Raw genomic sequence first — 21,301 nt, 5'->3', positions numbered from 1 at the left:
ACAGCTGTACAAGACACTTTAACTAACTGGAGCCATACATGGAAAAATACGACACACCCGGTTTTATAGGAGGACTGCTAAAAAAATCAGCAGCTATAAAATTAATGAAGAACCCGCGTCTACAATAATCTGCTTGCTTCCAATTTCTGTTTGCTACAGTTGCACATTCAGTTAAATGAATACATTTTTGCATAGAAAAGCTCTAAATGCCATTTTCTCAAGAATTTGAAAAAACGGATGCTCAAAAGACCTTAAATAATAGTTAGTCCCTTGCTGTAATGTTTTCGGATGTTCATACAAAATTAGCCACTTTTGTTGTGGGCCCTCAAAGTTCATTAACTTTTGTTGAAGACTCCCAACGTATAGATTTCTTCTAAAGAAAATTCTTTTCGACGTATACAAAACACTCCAATCTTGATTAAATGGCGTTATCTCGGTGAAAACCTGCAGTAAAGACCAAAACTTATCACTAGAACTAATGAACTAAGTCAAAACAGAACTATCATGCAAAATGGTAAATGTCAAAATTTTGTGCTTTTGATAAGCAAATAACAAACATGGGCAGAATCGATGAATTTTCATAATGCAACATAGTCAAATATCTTGCATACCTGTTTAGTTTACAGTGCGCGTGTTCAGCGAGAAGGTCAGACCCGTCGCTGTGGACGTCATGTAGAAATCATGGTATCAACTAACAAATGCATTTTAGTCGGATGAAAGGCGAGTGGGCACTCACATCCGAAACATACATTTTGAGCATTTTAGTATTAGCACATTTCAGGTGAGTATGACAGCTGTTTTTTGGCAAATTTCAACTATTTACTTTTTATTTATTCTTTTTATTCTTCATGGAGCACAAGAAAGTGAATAAAGCTTCTACTAAAATTTCAGAATTGATACCATCTATTTGGGAACGCATTAAATTGCAAAACCTCCATATGTTGAAGAAGCAGACGTTAACAAAATGGAAAAAAGCTGAAATTTCAAACTTATTGGGGTCAAGATATGTTGAATATTAAGTTCCTCTTTTGTTCAATTTTTCTGAACTTTTCTTTCAGAGATCGCAATGTGGAAGTCAGTGCTTTTGCTCGTGCTAGTGCTTACGATCTCATTAACGGTAAAGTTCAACTTGGTTATATCATGATGCAGCAAGAAATAATCGATATTTACAGAAAAAATACATTCAAAAGACTCTTCTAAAAAGCATTCAGTATTCAATTTGCCACTTGAATTCAAATTTGAAAACTACGTATCATTTGTAACTGCTTGCTTGTTCTTAAAAAATAATAGTTAACAATCTCAACGGTAATCTTGAAAGCAATTACATTGCTTGTTTAGCAAGCTGCAAAACAGCGTTAAGTATTATATGTTTCATGGAAATTTTTGACAATTTTGTGAGACTTTTCTTCCGTAGGTGGGAAAGCACAAGCATCGTTCGGTTGCCAGCAAGTTAAAGAAGAGTTCAGTAAGTGTTGTTCGGCTGATTTTAATTGAATTCAATTCAATACTATTCATGACCACAGCTTTAGAAGCAACATCGTCTTTACCTCTGGCCTTTAGCTAGCAATTTTTATGAAAAGCCTTTGTTTTATGAATTAATCATAGCAGTATAGCTGCATTTCATATAATTGTGAGTTCCTAAAAGATATTTTTATGCATGCAGTGGTGTGATTGTGCTTCTAATGAGGTGTTTCTGTTTAGATCTTTCAGCTTTGCTGCTTTAATAATTAATGATCAGAGAGTCTTCCCTTATTTATATCATCAAAAATATTAAGTGAAAGCCATATCTATTTATTTCAGGCCGCTAAGCAACAAGCCCCGCCTGCAGAAGGAACACAGCAGCCCAAGAATGAACAAGAAAAGCAAGAGTCACAAGCAGATGCGGATGATCAGCAATCAGCACCCCCACCTGCCGATGTCCCACCTCCCGCAGACCAAGATGGGGATGCTTCAGGTGACCAACCTCCCCCTCCTGAGGCACCTCAACCAGCACCAGCTCCGCCACCGCCTGATGCACCACCACCACCCCCAGATGCACCACCACCACCCCCAGATGCACCGCCACCACCCCCAGATGCACCGCCACCACCCCCAGATGCACCACCTCCTCCTCCAGAACAACCAACGCCACCACCTCCACCACCACCTCCCCCTGCTCCAGTACCACCACCAGTCTACCCTTACCCACCTCCGGTCCCTGCACCATATCCACTACCTTACCCCTATCCGACCGAACCCGCACCTGCCCCAGTACCTTGTACCTCGAACGAAGACTGCGTTGAAGTTGACGGTCTACCTTATTGCGTCAACGGCTTCTGCGCTGCTACTCCATATGGAAGGAAAAAGAAGGCACACAAATTTGCCGGGGTACGTACCAATATTCTAAGAATGGTTTGTATTGGTCGAAAAAAATTTTTAGGAGGGAATTCTATAGTCAATGCATCATTTGACACCTTTCTTTATGCAAGTCAGTCACCCTAAGCCATGAAATCATAATTTTGTCTTTTTGATCAATATTGACTCAACATTTATAGGGCTAGTTGAACAAAAGAGAATTTTGCCGTTCTGTGACATTTTCACAAATTAATCCCGGCATTTGAGATGCTTTTCACTGAATTGGCTTTTTGTACGTGCGCGTTTTGCGACTTAGGAAGATGACTACGCAAGTGGAGCTGAAACGATGGATGTTTCTTCAGCAGTAAGAGAAGGGGACGAAGAAGCTGCTTCCAATGACGAAGAACAAGCCGAAGAGGTTCGTCTACTCCTATAATTCAGATTAGTACTTGACATGTTTCAGCATTGGCTATTTTTTGATGTTTATATTTGCGAATTGTAAAAGAGATAAGCACGGAAAAAAGTAAATTAAATATAATAAAGGGTTTTGGTCCACCCTATGAGGAAAATTATACCAGTCGTATGATGCTTTTACCTACTTTGGAAAATGCTTATAAGACAAATGTTAATTAGAATTCTTGGAACCGCTAACTTTTGTTGAGGCAGCTGAGATACTTTAGAAATAGACGAGGGAAAAAGAGTAACAAGATTGCTGTCGTGGTAGGCAAGTCAAATTGCTTCTTCTCATGGTGCAATTCCTTCATTTTTGAATAATCTTCCCAAAATCTAGGATGTACCTAAGATTGATCAAGTGATAGAAAATTATCAAAATATATTTTAATTCTCGCAGTTTGCGACTTTTAAGCTCTCCACGATTCGCTGACTGTAATCATTGATTTTCGCGTGGTAATGAATTTTCTTTTATACAAAAAAGAACGAATTGAAGCTACTTTTGAGAGCTTTCGTGCCAATGCAGAATAGGGCTTTCAAAAGATATGAAAACAAAATTATTAAAATGTATCTAATAGATTTTGTTTCGTATATTTATGAAGCATAGAAAGTTCGAGTTTTCTTAAGCTGTTACAATTTTGGAAACTCACTGATACAATGCGTTGAAAATAGTGTGCAAACTCATTTGATAAAATAAAAAATTAGGAAATACAAGAAAAATAATTTTGTTAAAAAGTTGCAGTTTACCAAAATCGTGTCAAAGCCCGCGCACCTGCTAGAAAGTGTTTATTCCAAATGGTCATTGACTACCACTTAAACACCAGCATTGATTTAGATTGCTAGTTTTTGAAGTAGACTGAACACTTGCTCTACCGGCTGCTTCTCTGATATTAATGATGTGACATAATATTGAGCAAAATTGCATTCCAATAGCAATGCCGTTGACAATTTTAATGAATACAGGTTTTCCATATCTTTTGGCGTTGAGTTCCTGAACTTTCACTGTCCATAACTTTTATAGGCGTAGGAGAAATAGGGGCTGGGTGCTGCAGTTCCCCAATCAGGCAAAGTTTATCGAAATTCAGGTACGTTCAGGCATCTCAATGAAGCAACAATAGTCGGGAAGGACTCACAATTTGCCACCTAATCGTTCAGCCTCTACTACACCCATAATTATTTTAACCCACTCTTCACGTCTATCGAGCGATCTGAGCTTTCAACAAAAAAGATATCACATGCATTGGCGATTTCTGTATCTTCCATCTGCTAGAGGCAGTGACGTAGCTTGACTTTCCAAACTAGGGGATGGGGGTTCATGAGTAGTAAAATTTAGCGACGAAGACATATATGAAGGTACATTTAGGGCTTTTCATCTACAGATCGACGATTATACCGACAAACCAAGGAATTTTTTCACCAACTAAAAATTTACCGACAAACTCATGAAGAATTGAGGGAGGTGTAACACCCCCTACACCCCCTCCCGCTAGCTTCGCCCCTGACCAGACTAGAAGAACAGATTTAAAGACGAATGCATTTTGTGAGATTAAGTAATCACTGTTCAAAATTTTAGAAGCCAGCCAAACAAACCTTAATCGCTGAAAGACAAGATCAGGCAGATGAAGAAATACAAGAAGAGCCCATGGGAATTAAGAGTGGAAAGACAAAGGAAAAGCAGGCTGTGGTAAGTGGTGATTGGTTTGACCATTTAGCGTGACAATTGTTATAGGTGATGAAGTTAATCAAATGCTCCGGGATATTCTTTTATTCGGATCCAATTCTCATCAAAATAAGATGCGTTGAGTCGTTTATACATCAGCCAACCGTGAAACTGATATCTTTAGCATAAATATGGTTGGAAAGCAGTATTGTCTATGTTCAACATAAATGAAATCATACGGCAGAAAAAAGAACTTGAAATATAATATGGTTATTTTTTGCGTATATTTAATGTTCTGGCTTTTCCCCTAAGTTCTGATACCTAACTAATGACATTTATTTTGATTCTGTAGTAGCAGTCGCTTAACTTTTTCACAACATTAAAACATCTGCTATAATGCAAAAAGCATTATCACATTCAAATTTTGGATGTATGCTCAATTATTTGATGCATCAACAGCCCGATGCAGCTCCAACGAGTGCACCAGAAGCGAATGCACAAACAACTGCCTCGCAGGCAAGTAGCACAGCAACGCAACCAACATCTGCATCCAGTACAACATCTTCATCGTCGCGACCTTGTCAAACAGATGATGATTGCAGTAACACACAAACACCATACTGCGTAAAAGGCTATTGCTCAGCTCAGCAAAGCAAAAAGAAAGTCAAAGGAAAGAAGAGCTCCAAAAAAGTAAAAAAGAACAAGAAACACGGAAAGGAGGAAAAACACGAAGAGGAGGCGAAACACGGAAAGGAGGAGGAGCAAGAGTGAAGTTTCAAAACAAAGAACTGTGATTTTCATTGGCCAAGAAAAAACTTATATGATTCATCAAGTATGAATTCGTTAATGATATAGCATGCATAAACAGTATTTACCTATTACAATTGGAGGCACCTTCGTACTCTGTAAGGTTTAATTTTGTGTAGCAAAATATTAGCAAGATGACACCTTTGTATTAGTATTGGAGGTAGAGAACGATAGCTTGTTAGTAATTTAAAGTATGAAAGAGTTGAAAGACACTTTTGATAAAGAAACTGTCAGTTTTCTGATTGCCTCTAACTTTAATCAGAGCAAAGCCAGCAGATTAAGTTGCACATTAAAGTAAGGCATCCAATAATTTTCATCTTTCCAAATGATATGTGTTTCATTCATTGCAATTTGATTCATAAGGAACTCAATTGCCAGTCGATAGTATAATACCGAGCTAAGCACGTCCAAAGAATGCTATTTTGAAAGAGGATCCATATAGGACAAGTTAAATTTGTTTTGAAATATTATCCAGGTATTCCATGTTGCATACAAAAAAATTGAAAATATGTTTCGAGAAATATGTTTTTAAATGTTTGGAAGGGTTCAAATTATTGGAATATTTATTTGCGCGCCTGGTCGACGTGATTCTTCAAGCGATACGGTGCCTAAATTTTCATAACTGAAATATATAACCGGCTCCTTAAACTTTGCATGAATGGCAAAGAATTAGATATAAGATGATGAGAATAAGAAGTGTTTTAATTTGCAATCTAATCATTCATCTGTTATAAACGTGGCAAGATTAAGAAAAATTAGGGCTGGGGTGAGAAGTTTCTTTCGGTAGCCAATCGCTTTTTATCCAGCAAGGTTTGTGTGTAAATAAGAAGAATATTTCACTTCAAAATTGTTCTTCGGGAATCCTTCCTCAAAGAAGTCAAGATATTTTCATGGAATGTCGTAAGTTCTTAAGCATGCACTTTCTGGTGGTGTGATCCAAAAATGAAGTCTTGATCAGTCTTCTACAGATTGGTGCAAAACAAAACTGCAAACAAATGTATTCTGGGCTACTGCAAACAATGCATGTTTTTGATTAAAGACGTCCTTCTGAGTAATTTGTTGTCGGCAATGCTCAGGCCCAGTGTTAAACACCAGTTAATGCTTGTACCATGAGATATGCCAGGTCAAATAAGCGCATATCTTTTAAATTGTGTGATAACAGCTTGGGAAATAGCGCATTCTGCCTAGAGCAAATACGCCGGTAAGTGCAACTTTTGCAAATTTCTACCTATTATATCCAATTTTCTTCTTTTTGCAGCATTTTCTTCCTGGGAATGCTTTAATAAACGTTGATGCTATATTGTATACAACAGTGGAGATTTGGAACCTGAGAAATGGAATTTTGCAGTGATTCCATCGATATTTGAGCAACTTCATATTTTTACCGATCAACTCGTTTTTGTTTGCTTGACTGTCATCATCTTTATGATAAAAAACAAGTCTGCCTCTTTGTTTCCATTCGTTTGCTAATCTATCAAAAAAGCTTTTAAATCAACAACAAACAAAGCAATAAGCTGGAAATGATTCGGTGGTAAGAGAGTAAGCAAAACGCCATATACTTAAACAACAGAAAAATGTGCAATGAAATATAAACAATAAAAATCAGATAGTAATTTTTCATCATTTTAGGTGTCAAGATGAATCGCACGTCTGTTCTTTGGCTCTTGCTTTTGGGAGCAGCCCTGTTGGTAAGTAAAGAAGTTTTCGCTTCTTTTTGGTTTCGTTATTCTTTTCCATCTTGATTTTGTTACCCATTTCTATCTTGTCTTCAAGCCTCACTACAACACTGCAATTAGAAACTTTAAAGAAAGTTTTTATTGGATATAATTGTCCTCATCTTTGATCTTTTTAATTGTAGGAGGGCAAAGCAGTCCGCCACAAGGCCAAGAAGACACACAAGGCTGGCGAGAAGGAACAAGATGTTTACTATGTAAGAAAACAACTATCATTTGCTCTTTCCATTCACCGAGTACAAGGATAAAATGTTTGGCATTTTCAAATTATTAACTTTTTCACGACATAAACGGCGAAAAGCTTCATATAGGATATCTCAAGGTATACGCGAATTTCTAATTTATTTAGCTACGTATTTTTTCCTTGTAAGATCAATTCTTGTCTGTAAGATCAAATCTGCATTTATAAATAAGTGTGAGTAAAACTATGAAAATGACAATTTATGTCCTACTCTTTTTTTCAAGTTGAATGTTTTGTTATGATGTTGTTTCTCGTTTCTTACATTGAGGGCAATCATTCAAAAAACGTCCGTCATTATCTCAGAAAGGCAGAGAAAACAAGTGAAAAAAAGAAAAATTATTCTTTTTCTTTCCACATTTGAATTGAAAATACTAAGTATAATATCAAGGGGTAATATAGAAATGAATTTAGCATCAATGAGAGCTGTTACTAATATTGATATTTTATCTTTACAGCCACCCCCACCACCGCCTCCCCCAGATTACCCACCTCCTCCACCACCACCTCCATATTATCCTCCACCTTATTATCCACCACCTCCACCTCCACCTCCACCACCCCCAGTTTATCCTCCACCTGAATACCCACCTCCACCAGCTCCGGTGCCGCCACCAGCCCCTGCACCAGTCCCCTGCACAATGGATGCCGACTGTGTTGCTGCACCTGGCACACCATACTGTGTAGCTGGATTCTGCGCAGCGACACCATTAGGAAAGAAAAAGAAGAAGAAGCTGAGGAAGAAGGCCAAGTTTGCCGATGTGAGTTGACCCTTGAGTAATTTAAAGAGACAGTTAGATACGCGATGTAAAAGTGGAAGTTTGCTTTGAGCAACATCATATCTTTTTACATTGGAGGCGTGAAATTTACACATCTTATCAACAATTGGCAGCCAATTTTATATAGAATTCATTGAAAGCATCCAAAAATCTTGTCATAATTTACCAATGCTTATTTTGCAGCACGAGAAAGATTTGGCAGCTGGAGAGACAAAAGTGGAAGAGGCTGTGAACAATAAGAAGGTTGCTGATGGAGATGATGAAGATCATGCGGAATCCGCTGAGAAGATCGTACAACAGGCCTTGGCCAAGGGAAAGGAGAGCGAGGAGAAAAAGAAAAAGGAAGAGAAGAAGGTATTAGGATATTTGCTTTTTGATCACAAAATGCTGTTTATGTATTGTCCTTTTGTTATATTCTGTGGATGTCCTTTTGTTATGTCCGGTGGATGTCCTTTAATTTTAGACACTCCTGGCTTTTTTGAAATGAAACTACATCGCCTCTGGTAGTTTGATGAAAGAAAACAAATTATTGGTATATTTATCGTTGGGTAGATGATTAACGGACTTGATTTTATGTTCTCCGTGAGTCAAGAATTATGATTGCATGAACGCATGTGGGGTTTAATTCTATCAATATCTTATCTCCATGGATTTTTCATTACTGTTCCCGCCATAGGAGAAAAAGAAGGAAGAAGAAAAAGAGAATGGAGCTGACAAAGAAGAGCAAGAAGACGATTGAACGACTCAAGCAAAAGACAGGTTTTTCTTTTAATTTTACAAAACGACAGAATGCAATAAGAACCCATCCTACAACTTTTATGCTACCCTAGATTAACGGCAGCAAAAAATGAGAATGGCAGCAAAAATGAGAGCTTCTTTGCCTGCAAAAAATAAACCATGCTGATACCTGCATCTGCTTGTTCCACAAGTATAGCGCGAAACGGAATTGACAATTCAATGGTGCATGGTTTCATAAACAGGCTGTTTCCAAATCTCTTCTCCAAACTATCTGGTCCCTTCAACCAGAAGCAAACTTTCAGCTTAAATTTCTGCTTAAACAGTTTAAAATTGATAAATTCTGTAAAGTATAAAATGTCCTTATATTTAACTTTCAGGAGAGTCCCGAGATCTTCGAAGGCAAAATCGACCATCTAAGGTTGTAGGCATCTGTTCACAGATGTAAACCAAAGAGTCACATGCTTGCTGTCAATGCTTGCTACTTCAAAGGAGTCTTATTGTACATCAAACTGATGATCATGACGATTTTTATAACTTAATAAAAAGTCTTGTTTTTTTGTAGTTTCTGCCTAGTAATATTCATACTAGAAACAGGATCAAAAGCTCGTAAAGATACAAGATTGTGATGAATCGAACAATAAGATGGGTATCTGTATTTTGATAATGCCAGACACCCCTAAAATTGAAAACTCTATTCTCCTTCAATGCTCACTAGATAATTAAATATAAAAAAATTGAACGAGAAAAATGAATGAATTAGCAGATGGATGAATAAATAAATTAATTAATGAACAAATGAATGAATGAATGAAACAATGAATGAATGAATAAATGAACGTGCGACAATCTTATCTTGATTAATGTGACCAACTGTTTCAATAATAACTACAACTGTAATTTTTAGCCTAGATCTTTAATTTTTGAAAGCTACGTTCATACCTTACATGGCCTTGCCACTAGTTTTACAGTTTCTACGGAAAAACTTTCCAATTTCAATCAACAGATTTCTGAAATACAGTTGCAATTAAACATTATAACGAGCCGTCTTGCACAAACTCTCTTCAAATGAAACGACTGATAAAAAATAACAGACTAAAGTTATAAAATATAGAACTAATAAATTAAGATATTCTGCACTAATTAGCTTAGAAAAAACTTAGAATTAAGAGTATAGTTTGGACGACTGTTCAGTTATCTTTCTGGACCAGAGTAAATTCTATGACCTCTCTGCTGATATTTATTTTAAAAGATCTGGGACATGGGCAAAAGAACTAGTATATCATACCAAGGATCGCTGAAGACCATTACAAGAAGCATCTTTTTTATGAGAAACTAATGCTACCCTATATAACAGTTTGTTCAGAGAGTGTCAGATTTCTTTAACATGCATTACATTTCAACTTAGTGAACTTCTTAATCATCGAAATATCAGGTCAAAATATGGGTGCGCCGATAAAAAACCGCCCTCATGTTATCTCAATTTTGAGGCTGCCAGTAGGAGGCCTCTGAGACGCTGCAGAAATTGCTCACTACATGACTATTTACAATCAAATTTATTACATGATGTTATACTAGAGGGCTTGGGCGAAGAACACAGTTTGCTAATAACAACAACGCCACTTTTCATGTGACGACAAGAATGTGTTCGAATACGAAGCCCGCCACCGCAGGACGCAGAGCAGTAACTCAAAAAGCGGGGAACCCATTTGTAAATGTTGCATGGTCCATTGTTGCAAGGCTTCGCAGTTACAGGAAACTCACCTGCGCACGTTATCAGTGGCTTGTTGTTGGCTGGTTGATTGGTTAACGAGCACCCAGCTCGCCTCACCTGGATGCTGGAATAAACACAAGAAAATAATTGAATGTTAAGCAAAAAACACAAGGATCAATGCTAAATTTCTTTATCAACTCTTTATCAACTCTAAGGTATTGGACGCTTAAAGAGGCCTACGAAACAGTGCTGCACCACTGCCTGCTACACCACAACATAGCATCGCCTGTAAGGGTGGGTATGGACAAATATGAAAAATGTAAGCAAATTCAAAACAAAGTTGCAATCAACACTTTTTTCAAAGTATTAGCAATTACCCTTGGTCACAGGTCTTGCTGCATCTGCTCCAGGGCTCTGTAAAAAATGAATGCTCTGTGCAGGAAGATGCAAGACAAGGCTCAATTTCCGAAGGTTTGCGGTCTTTACAAAGCCCGTCTTGAACAATTCTGTTAGCGTTGTTATCGAGACATCTAACTCTTCTTGCTTTAATGCCAATGCCACAGGTTGCCGTGCATGCACTCCACGAACCCAGCCTCCAGGAGTATCTACAAAGGAACAAAACCAAGCGAAGGGTTTATCTAAGCAATTGATCACCAGTCATTTCAATTCAATGAGCGATGCTAAAAGTTTGTTGGAAGTCATGGCACCACGTATCCTATTGCTCAACTACAGAACAGAGAAAGACGACAAAATAGAGAGAGAGAGAGAGAAATAAGAGATCACGTTTCACGCCTTGTCGGCACACGGCAAAGAAGCAACGGGAATACATACAGAAGTGGATCAAAATAAAACAGCCCGTGGGGACAAAGAGTAATGAAAACTGTGTCTACCGGGACCTTGCGGTTAAATGCGCGCCACGATATGCAGAGCAGAAGAGTGAAAAAATGCAGAGAACAAAAGAATTGTCGAATGTTAATGAAAGAAAGCTCTCCTGTGACAAACTTACAGTAAATTTCCTGCGATGTTATTGCGCTTTTAATTAGGTCGTCTACCCACAAATCATAAATGATTAAAACTAACCTCTCTGTGCACTGCTGGGTATTGCATACCCTAGCAAGCTCGCCTCCAATAATATCATTGCAATACAGGTCTGTTATGATCCGTTCACTGCGCTTCTCATAGCACGTTGGTATTGATTGCTGGACTCCTGAATAGAAAATGAATGACTGTAATTTGAAAAAACCAGGATCATCAATGATATTTGCATGATGTTAAATATCCGAATGTCAATTACTTCTTTCTAAGAGCAGTTTTGATCAATGCTGAGGAGAGGGGGGTCAGGGGGGTCACTGACCCGGGGGCCCTTGGCTATAGGGGCCCACAAATAAAAACTCAATTAAAAAGGGATGAGAAACTTATACTTTCCGACAAAATCTAAAAAGCATTTTTATTTTCTCTGTAAATATCAACATAATATAACGACATCAGAACTGAAAAAATACATCTTTTGATACATTCATATATTGTTATGTTTATTTTACTTTAAATTCTTTCATATCAAAACAAAGGTAAACATAGACAACCGTGTTAAATTGCCAACACCCGAAGTTTTCCGACAAAATAGAAGTTTAGCTATACAGGGGGGAGGGTTTGCCCCCTCTGACCCCCTCTATCTACGCCACTGCCACCAGAACAGTTTTGCCACCGTTGCATTTTTAGCAACCAAAATAGCCACAGAGCAATTTTGGCAACCATCATTTCATCCATCAACCATCATAGGGGAGCATTCCCCCACCCCTTAGAAGCTTCTGCCTAAGGCATGCATCTTTCGTCTTGATCCGGGGCCCATCAATCCTCTCCGCGGCCCTGGTTTTGAAATCAATAAATGCTAACAAACGTCTGAATGCTACATGTCTTAAACTTCTCACTATTATCAAATTTCATCTCAACATATTTCAAAATCTAGTACAACAACCAACTTAGCATCCGGAATGTACAATATCACAACACATAACTCTACTAGTCTAACTCTACTAGTCTAACTCTACTTATTAACAGCATATCTAATAGAAGCTTCTCACCACCGCCACAAGATTGGCTACAGTTCGTCCACGACCGAACTCTGTATTCAAATTGATCATAGCCGACAGTCAAGGGCAATCTTGCAGCAATGCTAACTTCAGTCTTGAAAGCAGCGAGGAATGAGTTATTTGCGAACGGATTGTAAACCTGCCAAGAAAAAAAAGCAACTAAATATGGCTACTAACGAAGTTGCAAAACATAGCACATATGGGAATTATTTTAAAGTTTATCATTTTTATGGCTTAACAGAGCCGTTCATGATTTGCAACTACATATGTGCACTGGCTGTGCCCTCCGCCCCTCATAAAATTTAATCAAAGGAACCTTACTTCAATCTCTAGCTTTGAAATGCTAATAAAATTATCCTAGTGTAAAACGGTTAAGACCAAAATTTCAAGACGCAGCTGCAGTAGCCTCTAAACATAACTATCTTGCGTATTGCTCCGCATCAATCTAACAAACAAACAGATCACGTTTATTTGAAGGATGTGGAGCAGACACTAAGCTGACATTCGACAGCGATGCAGGCAGGCCTATATGATTATTGAAAAATGAGTACAAAGAGAGAAATACCAAAATTCGACATCCATAGTTCGAAAGTTTAGGAATGAGTATCGTTGATAAGGAGCTGGAGTTCCTGTATACAAAAATATTTCCATTCACAGTGTAGTTTCCCATAGGCCAGTTGTAACCATCAGCGTTGAAAACATTTGTTGCATTTTGATTGTCAATGTACACGCCTAGAGAAAAAAACGTGTCTTAATTTGGATCTGCAACTCAAAAAAGCTGGGAACTAGAGGCACGCAAGAAATGAGACACTTTGTGTTACCTGGAAACAGCCGAGAGTTTCTTTCCATCTTGATCTCTACATGCTCAGATCCTTCAGGAATGACGTAGACCTCAGTGAATTCTGGGTAAATATAAAATGAATAGAATAAATTTCAAATTCAAATGTTTTAAAGATTTTCAGGACATATTTATCAAATTTTCTGAAGTTTTTATTGGAATACTGAAATTTTGATAAATCATCTGGTCTTAGCCAGTACATAAAGAGGTTATTGACATTCTAAAAAGATATTACAATGAATAGTAATAATTATCATAATCACCGGTCAGTATTGACTGGAGTCAGTATAATCATCAGTTAGAAATAATATTGTAAAAAATAATCTTACTACTGAGGGCCTTCACAGCCTTTTTGCCGTTCACTAGTTTGCAAGACTTGCCATCTCCTCCGCAGATACCACACTGGTCAAAAGTTTTGCGTGATTTGACTTTATAGTCACAGCCAACAATCTAAGAAATAAATCGAAAACCTCGTTAAATAAAAAATGCTGCAAAATCTGACATTTCTGACAAATTCCCAGCATGAATGTAACTGCACACACGAGCTTCATACTCTACAAAGAGTAGAACAATTTGACAGAAGGCTAGAAAAATCAAATAGATGTGAAAATGTAATTTTTCCCAAAAAGATGTGAAAATGTAATAAAGGAACTGACATACGCTGTTAAATATATTGAAAAAGAAGAAAATTTGGGAAAAAGTTCGAAAGCAAAAGAACGAAATACCAGGCATTGGCCATCGTAGCAAACGTGAAGTGAACTATTTGCTTGGCAAGGGAAACCATCTTCTGGCACAAGTGCTTTTAGTTTCCTCTTTAATGGCGAGTGGCACATGATTTCACATTCGGGATGGCCTGGAGCTAAAATATAAATTTTTGAGATATACTATTGTCGTAAAAGTGTAGAGGTGTGAAAAACAAGAATAACTCGTTAAAGTAGCGAAAGGACTTAAAAGGATGAGCTATTGGCAAAATTGGAGCAGAAAATTGAATTTCGAAATTTGAGCTGGTTCTTGCAGTATGCTTTAATTCACGCCATTAACTAAGAACATGTTAAGCAATTGAACTATTCATCCTATCCAAAGCAGTCAAGGAAAGGAACATCAAGCGAAGGCTGTAGGCGATATCGAGGTTTTTGGATGACATCTTGTAACACGCACCTGAATCTTTGCTTTTGCAGGCGCCAGTCCTAATATTTATGTCATCCAGTCCAATGTCGCTGCGATATCCATCACCACGAATCGCTTCAAATACTAACTGGGAAACAAACAAGGAACAAATATTGATTACATTGTCTTTAATTTGTTCAGTACATTTCTTTATTATTGTATTCAATTCGTAGCTACGTAATCTTTAAATCTGATTGCCTAACGTTGACCTTACTAACCTGATACTCTTCTTCACTCTGGACTGTGATCTCTTCACCAAACCATTCGTTGCCTTGCTGACCTTCTTTTAGCCATAATGTGTCCAGTTCCTTTCCCTTCATCTTCTTCAAAAGTTTAAGTGAGCCCATCTGCTCACCATACATGTGATAAAAGAATGACAAACATACCGTGGAGACTAGAATGGTTTTACTGAGAAGCTTCGAGGAGGTTCCTTTGACTGGTTCAAAAGAAGCTACTATCCACGAGGCTTCGAAGTATGCGTAATAGCCTGCAATGTAAACAAAGTTTTGGCTACAAAAATTTGGTTCTGCATTTTGTGACATCATAAAATGGCTTTCAAAAACGCAACATTTTTAAACAAATTAAAGCACTTGACAATCTTCAGAGTATAAAATGTCAGAATCATGTTAAAAAATTCCAAGCAAGAAAAATCAATATAGGCTAATTTTGGTGTTGATACCTCCACGTGTACCAAATGTGTGATCAGCACTTGGTCCAGTGAGGGAGCTCTTGGTGGGCGCATTTGTGCGCAGCCATTTTTGCCCATTTGCAGCGTCATTACTCCATCCGCAAGCTCCGGTCTGGAAATCGCATGTAATGCCGGCTTTTTTTACTGAAAAAAGAAAGAAAAAATGCGTGACAACAAGTAATAGCTGACAGATCTTTGATTGTCTTAAATAAGCTTGCCAGTAAGATTTTTTTCAGTTTCATTGAAACATTGAAACACTGAGATTGTAACAATGTTAAAAACTCTTGTAATTTTTAAGGTAACTATATCAATCAAATTTTTCTTATCATATGCAGTTTCTCGATTATATTTTGGTTTCTTAATATAACACATTTAGCTTAGTTGCCAACTTACAATTCTCTCCTTCCATTTCATCAGTGAGTTCCTCCCAGTCAGCACCATATTTCTTACATTTTTCTGCTCTCAAAAGAGGTTTAGAAAATCCCAGCCAACAGTCCTATAAAGACAAAATCAAGAAGCAATCACCATAAAAAGTTTCCACGAAAAGGCACCAAGAGTTTAGAACTTTACCGTGAAGGTGGATTTCCTCTTCACGGTATGGACGGAAAACGGAAAACGGCATACAGTACAAGTATGCGCAGAAGATATTTTGACATTCAAGAACGGTACGCTTACCGTACCGCTTTCCGATTTCGAAAATTGAAACCAAGGCAACATTTTCCACGGAATTCTTACCATTTGACCTCTCAACCAATCATGTTCGAGGCATTGCGTCATAACTTCAGCGACAAGCTCTGTTTCAAACTGAGTGACAGTCATTCTGAAATACTTGAAATAGTATTACCACAGAATCATCGGTGGAAGCAGGCAGAGTTGAAGAGCCCCCCTTGTAAATACCAATAATGAACCCTTTTCAACTTTTTGCTATCCTTTTTGAAAACTTTTTCGAGAAGGCCCCTCTTGTATTTTTCATAGCGACATTTGTATTTTCATAGTTTCCTGGGTGGAACTTTTCTTTTGCTTCTTTCTTGAAACGTGTTTCACCCATATGCTCTTCTCGTATTTCTTCCTCTTTTAACTTTTCAATCTTCTTCCAAAAGAAAAAGCATTACAAAGTTGATTAGCATAAACACGCCTTCTTTCCCCTTCCTCGGACATGTTTCATTGCACAAAATGGAAAGGAAGCCAAGTGGAAACTGATGGGCGGAAACTTTCCGAACCGTTTGCCGTTTACCATTAACCGTTTGCCGTTTGCCGTTTACCGTTTACCGTTTACCGTTTTCCGTTTTCCGCTTTCCATCCATACCGTGAAGTGGAAATCCACCTTTAGAATAACCAAACGGTAGAGTAAACAAATAACAGGTGGCCTTCTTTGAACAAAATGTTATCTCTTGATTGGGGCGCTCTGTTAACAACTGCCTAAAGCTAATTTAAGCATTTGTTTACGTTTTGCAATGTAATTATTGCCCGCAACCTGCCCCGCGTATAAGTAGCATATGGAAGCTTCAGTTCATGTTGTCAGCACTTTGTCAGCAGATTTTGTCACTTTTCTGCTGCCATGACAACTGTCAATCAATTTCATTGTCAATCAGTCGGCTTCCTCTTTCTGCGGAAGGCAATCTTCGGAGCGTTGCTCTGCCAAGACTCTGCTAAAGGCCTTCGGTTTTTTGGCACGAAAACGGTGCTGCATCACAGCTCGGTTTTCCGCAATGGATGGAAGTTTTGATTCGAAGTTTTGGGAATCAAAAACCAGTCGAATGCCACACCTTTCTCCCAAAAACTCGAGACCATACGAGCAAAAGTTATGATTGTCGTGAATAGTTTAGCATCAACTAGAGCAGCTGTTTTTATAAAATTGTGAAAACCCAAGATGGTGTCTTTTTCGAATGTCCTGACCTAAATTTTCAAAACAATCATTACCAAGGAACTAATTGTTTGCGGGCAGTACTAGCAAGAGCTATTTCTAGTTTATAAGGGAGAGGCTAACCTGTAATTTGCAAGAATCCACATCTTTGCTCACACCACGACAGTATTTGCCACCATACATTGGTCTATGGATGTTTTCGAAAGAGTTTTAAAACTTCGAAAAAGTACAGATTAAGTTTAAGGAATTATTTTTAGAACTTTGAAAAAGATACACATTGATGTGTTTCAAAAAAACGACACACTTACAAAGAAGATACACATTCAAAAGGTACGCAGACACGGGCTTGCACGGAATTTACACCTGCAAGGCACAGTTTTTAGGCTGTTATGTAAGAGAAAGCCATGGAGCTTTCAGCCGAGCCAAAGCCACGGTGCTCACAGTCAAGCCAAGTAAAGAGAGGGAGGTTGGGCAAAGCTTGTTGATTTTAGATCTGAAGAAGACACCTGTCTATAAGAATCTGAAGGCAAATAAAGGGCAAATAAATATAGGAACGAGACTTGGAAATCGTCTAATAGAAAATATGAGAGAAAATGACAATATCCTTTGAACAACTCACGCTGGACTGTCGCATTCACGAACTCGCGTCCGTACTCCTGCTCCGCAAACTCCCTTACAAGGCCCAAAGATCGACCATGGGCCCCAGCTGCCATCTTTTGGCGCTTTAGGCTTCTTCTTATCCACGCATTTTCCTTTAATACACCACTGTGTAAAGAAATTATATTTAGCTCAAGTAAACATGCAAGCGAAAATATTTTCTAGCCGTTCAATAATAGGATGTTGCAATGAAAAGATACTTAAAAGCCTGAACCTGTTTAGGAACAAAACGAAAAAGAATTTACGCAAAACATTGTGCTTCAAAAAATTGGAAAAGGTTTTGAGATAAGAAGTTCATTCAGTTATGTTGACCATCAATATTAGTTATACAGTTCACTAGCATCAGAAAAGAAATGTCTTCTTTGTTTACCTTTCGAGGTGCACACGAGGTTCCTTCTAGAGGAGATGTCAGAGCCATCGCAATGCATCCTGCCCATGATGTCCTCTGACACCATAAGAATTCGCATGCTCCGTAGGAAACCTATGCAAGCAAAAACACGGCTACCGTCTAATGTCGCGCAGTTATTTCAATATACCCTTTGCATAATATTCTCCTCATTATTTTGTTCTTGCCAGAAAAATAAAAAAGACAAATGCATACGACCTTTGTGAAGAAACTGCTCTTTTTTACAATTATCAGTTACGTTATAAATGTATAAAACAACACAAAAGGGTAAATTACAAATTAACCTACATTACTATCAATCGCACCAAGTTAAGTAGGACATGCATCAACATCTTAATCTGTCTGGCGATTGCAGCCTCGCATGCAAGCTATGTGTTTCCACAAAGTAATTCTCCTGAGCATTCTGTGGGGGATTCTACAGCGCGCATAGCAAGCATTTAGTTATGTTATGTTACATTCTTAGATATATTGCTTTATTCACTTGAGGACACGAAGTAGCTTAATTTGTTTTGTTATGATATTGTATTTACGTACTTGTCTCCTGTTAATGTGTATGTGAACAAGGTAAAGGAAACTGATATTCGTGATGTATTTAAAACCTACGTAAGACCTTTGTATCGGTATAAGCAAATATAGGTTCCCTGATTTGACATGTTTATTAGCTGAGTAGTGTAAATTGAGTTCATAAAAGTACAGTAGGGCAGTGTTAGCGTAAGATGTGTTGAGGAAAGACGTGTAGAAAAATTGAGAAATGATGAGACAAGGCGTACGTTTGAGTTTTATTTGAAGAGATTTCTTGGTTCGTGGAGAAGTATATATGTTTCGAGCCAGCTTAATTGAGATAGATTGCGATCTATAAAACATTCATATGCTCTTACATCTGTTTTTTTTGACTAACTTTTAGCTCACAGCCGAACAAATACGACAATTGTTTGGCTGACAGCATATAGGTGTATTATTCAAAAGACAAATATTAGACCAGGCCAAAGGGGCAAAACCATTGTGTGTAAATTTCAAGGTTAATATTTGCCTCTTACTTAAAGATCTACAAGGATATAAGGAACATTATAAATAAGTACACACTTGGCAGGATTTGGCTCTTGAACCAAGTTTCGCTTTGCATTGACTATCTTTGGGAAAAACCTCTCCAGGGAGGTCATAGAACTTGTCTACAATGTTGTTTTCCGACTCTGTTGGCTTGTAATTTAGACATGAAAAGTATCTAGAAATAGAAAGACATATTGTTAACTTGTAATTACACATCATCACAGTTTCATTTAACTATATTAGCAATGGGCATATGGTTCTCGTCAGTGCCTTAAAGGCAGTTCGTTATTACTTGCCTGATGTTCTCATATAAAGATCTTTTGCTGCAAAAAGACCAGTGGTATTTCTCGTGCTTCGAGTAAACTTTTGGTGACATAATGCTCCCTTGCAGCTTGTCATCTTCGCATTCACCATCCTCACCATCGTGGTCTATTCCAAGACTGAAAAAAAATCTCTTTATTTGTAAAATGTTTTTAAGAGGATAGTCTCAGAAGGGTTTCCAAACAGATCAACTTATCGCTTGTAGCAAATCGGTTAATTTGGTATATATCGAAATGGCTCAACAAAAATAACCTTAGTGGAAGACTCTATTCATAAGTTTTGACCTACCGCAGCTCTGATGTAATCAGACACACTGCGGGAGACTTTAAAGTATTTAATACCACATTTCTTACGGTACAATTCAGTTTTTAATACTCCACAGAGAGTTAACTGTTCGATGGATCAGTAATATAAGCTGAAATACGCACATGCTACAGTTCTTTGAGAGAAATATGGGTCAGAATTAGGACGTATTCATTCACAACGTCGCAACAGACAGGCATTAATAAGAGAAACGCCAGATCTGAACAAACCTTTCACAAATGGAATTTGCAGTTTCACAGAAAAACTTACAAACTACCAAGAATATTAATAATGAAGTGTAACATACGCGTGCCCTGCTTCATGTGCAATCACATAGGCTGTGTTAAAGCCATTCTCCTTCACAAGGGTACAGCTTCTCGACGTACACATTGTGTACATGGCAGCGTAGCCTGTAATATACAACGAGTATTATACTATTGGCTAATGGCTAATCCAGAAATGAGAATACTTAAAGGAGACTCTAACAAGCAATAAAATCAAAGACAACATTTTCAACAAGTGTTTACCTGAAGGTCCTATAGATTTCCTGGAACGCAATAAGAATATTCAGTTATTAATCGAAAGCAAAGGCAAATACTGAGACTTTCTATTTCTTTTTATAAATATAGATGGCAGTCAATGTTAACAAGTGACACTATGGAAGGAAACTGAAGCTGACTTTAAAACAGTAAAGACCACCCGGAAATAGCAAGGTCTATGTTAAACCAAGAATTAATTCATTCGGGTTGTTGTCAACAGTGACAAAAGTTGATGACAGACCTACAAAATCAGCAAAAAGTTAGTGATGGCTCAAGAAAAGTAAGAAAGTCGGGCGTTGAAACGGGGACATCCTATTAAACTGTATGGGTCTCTTAATGTTGACAGAATCAAGCTAGATCTCTTGAGTACTCACTTTGCACTAGTACCAGCTTCATTGGTGTTGGCTTACCTTGTTATTACGGTCGCAAAATCATGGTGGCTGATGCCGTTAGCGCGAGCCAGAGACGACGCAAACGAACACGCATTTGTGATGCTCGTGTCCGGGTCGTTTTCAACCACCTTGTAGGACCTCTATGAAGAACCACAAACAAACATTTGCTATGATACAAGTTGATCCAAAGAGACAGAAGTATGATGCTAGTATCGGTAAAATAATGATTAACGTCGAACAAAGTAACATTTTATAGGACGGAGAACTACATAACATAGAACATACAGGTAATAAAAGAAATGAAAAGATCATGTCCTTTATACAGCTTCCAAAAACATCTAACATGATCTTGCTTTCATTTTAATTCGAAGGTCTTGCTTCCAGTACGGTTAAAGGCACTTGTAAAGGATAATGAGAAGAAAAAAGTTTCGGCTTACAGGGTCACTCTCCGCCATGATTATTTTTGTGACAACTATAGAGACCTTTATTCCAAGGCTTTTGTCCCGAAAAATCTTAGATACCTGTCAAGCAAAAGAACA

General features: G+C 37.8%; 3 protein-coding genes across 3 annotated transcripts in view; 2 read left to right on the top strand and 1 right to left on the bottom strand.

Moving 5' to 3' along the window:
* The first annotated feature begins 639 nt into the window (after positions 1 to 639).
* LOC135682356 (uncharacterized) lies at positions 640 to 5,478 on the top strand. Its single transcript, XM_065197220.2, has 7 exons — positions 640 to 781; positions 1,059 to 1,117; positions 1,415 to 1,465; positions 1,801 to 2,367; positions 2,651 to 2,752; positions 4,358 to 4,468; positions 4,904 to 5,478. Exons 2-7 carry the CDS (start codon positions 1,067 to 1,069, stop codon positions 5,213 to 5,215), a joined length of 1,194 nt encoding a protein of 397 aa, XP_065053292.2. The 5' UTR covers positions 640 to 781; positions 1,059 to 1,066; the 3' UTR covers positions 5,216 to 5,478.
* Positions 5,479 to 6,359: 881 nt separating this feature from the next.
* Positions 6,360 to 9,284, top strand: LOC135682383 (uncharacterized). Its single transcript, XM_065197257.2, has 7 exons — positions 6,360 to 6,452; positions 6,881 to 6,939; positions 7,110 to 7,181; positions 7,681 to 7,983; positions 8,185 to 8,355; positions 8,678 to 8,760; positions 9,117 to 9,284. Exons 2-6 carry the CDS (start codon positions 6,889 to 6,891, stop codon positions 8,738 to 8,740), a joined length of 660 nt encoding a protein of 219 aa, XP_065053329.2. The 5' UTR covers positions 6,360 to 6,452; positions 6,881 to 6,888; the 3' UTR covers positions 8,741 to 8,760; positions 9,117 to 9,284.
* Positions 9,285 to 9,783: 499 nt separating this feature from the next.
* LOC135682187 (A disintegrin and metalloproteinase with thrombospondin motifs 3) overlaps positions 9,784 to 21,301 on the bottom strand; it is a 28,771-nt gene continuing 17,253 nt past the window's right edge. Inside the window, exons 6-26 of the mRNA XM_065196967.2 lie at positions 21,200 to 21,283; positions 20,781 to 20,902; positions 20,359 to 20,378; positions 20,139 to 20,241; positions 19,504 to 19,647; positions 19,244 to 19,382; positions 18,125 to 18,235; positions 17,717 to 17,862; positions 17,221 to 17,284; positions 15,627 to 15,729; positions 15,225 to 15,377; positions 14,764 to 15,032; positions 14,537 to 14,633; positions 14,104 to 14,237; positions 13,708 to 13,828; positions 13,362 to 13,442; positions 13,106 to 13,272; positions 12,532 to 12,679; positions 11,531 to 11,657; positions 10,828 to 11,055; positions 9,784 to 10,574 (exon numbers count right to left, since the gene is read on the bottom strand). Of these exons, the coding sequence (XP_065053039.2) occupies positions 10,277 to 10,574; positions 10,828 to 11,055; positions 11,531 to 11,657; positions 12,532 to 12,679; positions 13,106 to 13,272; positions 13,362 to 13,442; positions 13,708 to 13,828; positions 14,104 to 14,237; positions 14,537 to 14,633; positions 14,764 to 15,032; positions 15,225 to 15,377; positions 15,627 to 15,729; positions 17,221 to 17,284; positions 17,717 to 17,862; positions 18,125 to 18,235; positions 19,244 to 19,382; positions 19,504 to 19,647; positions 20,139 to 20,241; positions 20,359 to 20,378; positions 20,781 to 20,902; positions 21,200 to 21,283 (2,859 nt within the window). The 3' untranslated portion in view covers positions 9,784 to 10,276. The remainder of the gene's footprint in view (positions 10,575 to 10,827; positions 11,056 to 11,530; positions 11,658 to 12,531; positions 12,680 to 13,105; positions 13,273 to 13,361; positions 13,443 to 13,707; positions 13,829 to 14,103; positions 14,238 to 14,536; positions 14,634 to 14,763; positions 15,033 to 15,224; positions 15,378 to 15,626; positions 15,730 to 17,220; positions 17,285 to 17,716; positions 17,863 to 18,124; positions 18,236 to 19,243; positions 19,383 to 19,503; positions 19,648 to 20,138; positions 20,242 to 20,358; positions 20,379 to 20,780; positions 20,903 to 21,199; positions 21,284 to 21,301) is intronic.

The sequence above is a fragment of the Rhopilema esculentum genome, chromosome 17 (genome assembly GCF_057945365.1).
Source record: "Rhopilema esculentum isolate cy_ngs chromosome 17, ASM5794536v1, whole genome shotgun sequence".
NCBI lineage: Eukaryota > Metazoa > Cnidaria > Scyphozoa > Rhizostomeae > Rhizostomatidae > Rhopilema > Rhopilema esculentum.
The sequence above is the reverse complement of the archived record's forward strand: the minus strand, read 5'-3'. Positions and strand labels throughout refer to the sequence as shown.